The following is a 6,000-nucleotide window of genomic DNA, read 5'->3' on the forward strand; positions in this document are numbered from 1 at the left end:
GAAATGTGACTAAAAATTGATTCCCCCAATTCTTTGGTTTTCATAAATATCCTATATGTGGCCCTAGTGTGCACGGTGACCAAACCACAGGCTTCATAATAGAAGGAGCACCTACTTGATTTTGGAGCCTCCTTTTTATGAGATTATTTTTTAGGCACCATGTAGGTTTCTAGGCACCATAAGATGCTAAAAGTTAGGAACCCCCCCACAAGTGACCCCATTTTGCAAACTACACCCTTCAGGGAATTCATCTAGGGGTATAGTGTACATTTCAAACCCCCAGGGGTTTCACCAATTGTGGTACAACTGGGCAGTGAAAATGAAAAAAAAAAAATTTTCATTTTCACAGCTCAGTTGTATCAAAATTGGTGAAACCCCTGGGGGTTTGCAATGTACACTATACCCCTTGATAAATTCCCTGAAGGGTGTAGTTTGCAAAATGGGGTGACTTGTGGGGGGGTTCCACTGTATTGGTGCAACATAGCACCCACCATTCATTCCACCAAAATCTGTGCTGCAAAATCCAAAAATCACTCCTTCCCTTCTGAGTCCTGCCATGCACCCAACTGGTATTTTTTGGTCACATGTGAGGCATTGCCGTACTCGGGAGAAATTGGGGCACAGATTTTGGGGTGCTTTGTATCCTTCATTCCTTGTGAAAATGAAAAATTTTGAGCCAGATCTGCATATTTGTGTAAAAAAATGTAATTTTTTACAGAAAAATGCAGTTCTGGCTCAAAATTTTTCATTTTCACAAGGAATGAAGGATACAAAGCACCCCAAAATCTGTGCCCCAATTTCTCCCGAGTACGGCAATGCCTCACATGTGACCAAAAAATACCAGTTGGGTGCATGGCAGGACTCAGAAGGGAAGGAGTGATTTTTGGTGGTGGAATGAATGGTGGGTGCTATGTCGCATTAGCAAGACCCCCGAAGCACCAATACAGTGGAACCCCCCCACAAGTGACCCCATTTTGGTCACCAGCTTTGGGAGGGGGGCTGGCGCTGCGGCTGGCGGGGGGGTGGGAGGGGTGCTGGCGCTGCGGCAGCCGGGTGGGTGGGAGTGAGGGGGGCTGCCGGGTGGGAGGGGGGGGGGGGCTGGCGATCGGTGGTGATCGGTGCTGTACTTAACAGCACCGATCACCACCGATCACTGTGTTACCGAGCGGCTTAGCCGCCGGTAACACAGAAAACGCTGCAATTGGCTGTTCACATTTGAACAGCCAATCGCAGCGATCGCCGCGAGGGGGGATGTCTGCTGTCAGGGACAGCAGACATCTCCAAACTGTCACCGCGTCTATAGACGCGGTGACAGTTTAAAACCATGACGTATATATACGTCTTCGGTCGGGAAGTACCTCCCGACCATGACGTATATATACGTCATATGTCGGGAATATCTTTCTATATATATATATATATATATATATATATATATATATATATATATATATATATATATATATATATATATATATATATACACACATATATCTGTGTATATATATATATATATATATATATATATATATATATATATATATATATATATACACACACACACATATATATACACACATATATCTGTGTATATATATATATATATATATATATATATACATATATATATATATGTGTGTATATATATATATATATACATATATACACATACATATATGTGTGTATATATATATATACACATACACACATATATATATATATATATATATATTTATATATATATATATTTCAGTTCCTTATATTTTTTAACTCATTGGTGGGGTGGGAGGGGGGAAGCGCTGCGTGCGCTGTGGATACGTGCTGCTGCTGCTGCCGGGGGACCTGGCGTGCTGCTGCTGCTGCCGGGGGACCTGCGGGAGCTGCCCGGTGAGTGCCGGGTGGGTGGGAGGGGGGTGCTGCCGCTCGGTGGTGATCGGTGCTGCACCGATCACCACCGTTTTCTGTGTTACCGAGCGGCTTAGCCGCCGGTAACACAGGAAACGCTGAGATTGGCTGTTCAGATTTGAACAGCCAATCACAGCGATCGCCGACCGGGGGGGGCACCCCTGCCCCCCCTGGGAGGCGAGGGGGGATGTCTGCTGTCAGGGACAGCAGACATCTCCTAACTGTCACCGCGTCTATAGACGCAGTGACAGTTACAAGTCATGACGTACATGTACGTCCAATGTCGGGAAGTACTTCCCGACCATGACGTACATGTACGTCAAATGTCGGGAAGGGGTTAAAATATGTAGAAGCTGATTAGTTACTATGCGCAACTTTTCCACTCTTTAGAAGACTTGATAAATCTTCCCCTATTGTCCATCTAGTTCTGCTTAAGTGTGGAGAAGCTGCAAGCTACATGAAGGAATTCCTGTATTAAAACACAAGTCGTTTGCTTAAGCCAGCATGTCCTCTACAGCAGATGCCAATATGCATATATTTTTTTATCAACATGACTACTAGTATTTCACAGGCACAATTATGCATCTACAGATAACAAACCCAATTCAGGTTCATGTGCAGATCTACAAAAATCAAACATTGCGATTTCCTGCACATTTGCGTATGTGCCAGTGCATGACAAAGACAGTATAATGGTTAGCATTACTGCCTCACTGCATTGAGTTCATGGGTTCAATTCCAGGAGTGCACAGTTTGTACATTTTCCACGTGGGTTTCCTCCGGGTACTCCAGTTGGGTTTAGAATAGGGGTCCGACAGTCATGATCCCGACTGGCCGGACCCAGACAGCATGGCGAGCGCAACAAAGCCCCTTGCTGGCTCGCTGCGCTCACCACGCTGCGGGCACAGTGGCTCGCTGCGCTACGGAGGCCACCGATTCTATTCTCCCTCTATGGGGGTCATGGACCCCCATGAGGTAAATAGTCAACGGCCATCGGGAACCCGGCTGTCGGTGTTCCGGGATCCAGACGTCAGGTGAATGCCTGTCGAGACCCCGTCCGGCACACCTCCAGTTTCCTCTCACAATCCCAAAATATACTGGTAGATTAAGAAGTTATCCCTACAATGAATGCGCATGCATGTACAGAATATATATTATAAGCACCACTTGGGCACGGACTGATGTATATATATTTAAATATTCTTTGTAAAAGCACTACGGAATATGGGTGTGCTATATAAATCCCTGGTAATAAATAATTTTACAGGCTACGTGGCCTACGGGGGACGTAATCTGGACAATATAGGAGTGTCCAAACACAAGAAGATAGTGAAATATATCAAAGAGCTTCTGAATGATATCTTTCACAATATCGTCTGTTGTGTACATTCAATATCGTTAATGATGCACTCTCCCATGCATCGTTAATGATAAGTGATATATACCAAACATGCAGGTGAATTTGGCAATATAGCCAAGCGTCCTGCATGTTTAGCAGGCCGCAGTGAAGTCACTGAACCAGATCGACAGCCGATATCATTCAGTGTACACACATATTTTCAGCTGACCTGTCTAGTGTGTATGGCGCTTTAACTAAATTGTCCAATGTACTGTACAGACATGCCACCGACATGTATTGTGCCCATTTAAAAGCACACAACAGCCGGTAGAATGATTCTATACAGAGCTCATGACCATTTCTAATTTTGTTGATATTTTTTAGTAAATGGTATACTACCCCCCCCCCCCCCCAAAAAAAAAAAACCAACAACAACAACACACAAGTCTCAATAGGATCAACAAAGGATGGTGTAATGGTTAGCATTACTGCCTCACAGCGCTGAGGTCATGGGTTCAATTCCCAACATGGCACTAACTGTGCAGAGTTTGTATATTCTCCCAAGTGCGTGGGTTTCATCCCACAATCCAAAAATATACTGGTAGATCACCAATATCATCATGCATGCATTGGTGTGTAGGAACACCCTTATATAGTGATAAAAAAATATTTTGTGATCAGTGATGTCATAACTAAATCTGAAAGTGTTCTGGCCAGATAATGTAAAAGCACTTACACATAATGATCCCAACACACTAGCTGCTTATTGTATCAAACACCCCAAAAAATATTTACACATACTGTACACAAATTATTATTTTTAAATATCATATTTTCTAAATAAACGTTATTAAGATGCAAAGCTTTATCTTTATATTGCCATGGAATGTCTCCAATGTGTAAATATTTTTATATAATAAACCCTACATAAAGAATAGCCCAAGATGACATACTATATATGGATATTAAGTTACAATAGGTCTCTTTAGACAAGCCTCATATTATATGCATACAGAGGTAGAGAGATACAGTGAAATAATAGAACATACAGTAGCAATTCATCTTTGCTCCTGATTGTCCACTGAACAGCACAATCACCATTTCATTCCAACAGTCACAGATACAAATGCAATAAATTGTATACATTGGCAGCAAAAAGTAAAATCCCAGAGGGTGCCTGTAACATGCCCTGCCCAGTATGGAGATGACAGGATATATGTGGACATCCTAGAAGGGGGAGGGATACTCGTCGCAGGTGAGGATAGTGAGATTGGAGGTGACAGGGAAGGCTGTAGCTGGGTGAGGATGGGATCAGGGATGACAGGCAGGAGAGGATAGGGTTCAGAGATGCCAGGCTGCAGCTAGGTGAGGAGGATGGGGATCAGCGATAACATACTGTAAGGATCAGGGTTGGCTGCAGGGTGAGAGTAAGGATCGGGCATGCCAGGCTGCAGCAAGGTGAGGAGGATGGTATCAGAGATGCCGGGCTGCAGCTAGGTGAGGATAGAGATCAGAGATGTCAGGCGGGATAGGATAGGGATCCGGGATGGCTGCTGGGTGAGAGTAGGGATGGGGAATGCCGGGTGGCAGGTGGAGGAGGGCACGGCTGCCGGCCTGTGCAGACACGGGAGGGAGAGAGTATGAATGGTGGGAGGGGAAGTTTGCAAGTCATTATCCGCAGACACAGGCCTCCATCCCGGGCCTGCCGCCAGACACTGCACGGCGAGCCGTGCGCACTGTCCGGGTGGGAACATAGGCCTCACCTTGTAGAAGGCTCCATTGGAGCCCCGCACCTCCACCACCAGCTCCTCCATGTTGCTCGGCGCGATGCCCTGGTCACTGGCGGTGGATAAGGCGGTCCCTCCAGGCCTCGGTCTCCCCTGTCAGTGGTTGGAGCGCAGCATGAGGCCCGCCGGCCGTCCCCTCTCCGCCTCCTCCTCCCGGGAAATGAAACCGAAACGGGCCCCCGTCTGGCAAAGGATTCCCCTCACCCGCCTCGAATGTAAACATTAAAACGCGATCACGTGACGGAGGCCGCGGCTGCGAGCACGCCCATTCACAGCCGACGGGCGCAGCCTAACTTGGCGGCATCCCTTCGCGCCGTGCCGTCATTGCCGATGGACAGGAGCGGGAACCAATCAGCACGTCACGCTTCAAGACGCTGGCCAATCACTGCGCAGAGTCTCCTCAGTTATATATTTATTTCGTTGTGCCGTGCCGGACCTGTCTGTGCAGACGTCAGGGAGGGGGCGGGTGAGTTCTGCCAGGGTTGCCATGGAGGTGAAGGAGCAGACAGGGGTGTGGTTGAGGAGCGCGTCTGGCGGCGGGACAGTAACGCGAGGGATGGGGACGGGCTCATTCACTCATGTCAAAGACGTCGAACATCGATAGCAACTCACCGATGGTAGTAAACCATCGATGGACATTCCTACAGCTGATCTGTGTTTAAACCAGATAGTCTTCTTGACAGTAGGTAGGGACGGTCATCTTTGCAGCCGCCATCGATGGTGGTACTACAACCAGACATCGATGGTAATAAACTATTTGGTACTTGTGTATTATCACGGTGCCTGTTACGTAGTTAGCGTAGTGTCCCTGTCAGAATAGGCGCAGTGCATACCCTCCAACATTTGAGGGGCAGAAATCGGCACACATTTAGGAAGGGGGCGTGGTCACGGACAAAGTGGGCGTGGCCACGCCCCCTTTCCGAATGTGTAATGAGCATTTTTTCCACAAATTTTTCTTGAAGTCTTTAA

The 6,000-nt window shown here is 46.6% G+C and overlaps 1 protein-coding gene across 1 annotated transcript in view; it reads right to left on the reverse strand.

Annotated features, from left to right (window-relative positions):
* FMR1 (fragile X messenger ribonucleoprotein 1) overlaps window positions 1–5,346 on the reverse strand; it is a 43,755-nt gene extending 38,409 nt beyond the window's left edge. Inside the window, 3 exon segments of the mRNA XM_083159454.1 lie at window positions 5,008–5,123; window positions 5,126–5,161; window positions 5,164–5,346. Coding sequence (XP_083015580.1) covers window positions 5,008–5,123; window positions 5,126–5,161; window positions 5,164–5,254 — 243 coding nt within the window. The 5' untranslated portion in view covers window positions 5,255–5,346.
* Window positions 5,347–6,000: the final 654 nt, after the last annotated feature.

Source organism: Crinia signifera, chromosome 9, assembly GCF_055691185.1.
Source record: "Crinia signifera chromosome 9, ASM5569118v1, whole genome shotgun sequence".
Lineage (NCBI taxonomy): Eukaryota > Metazoa > Chordata > Amphibia > Anura > Myobatrachidae > Crinia > Crinia signifera.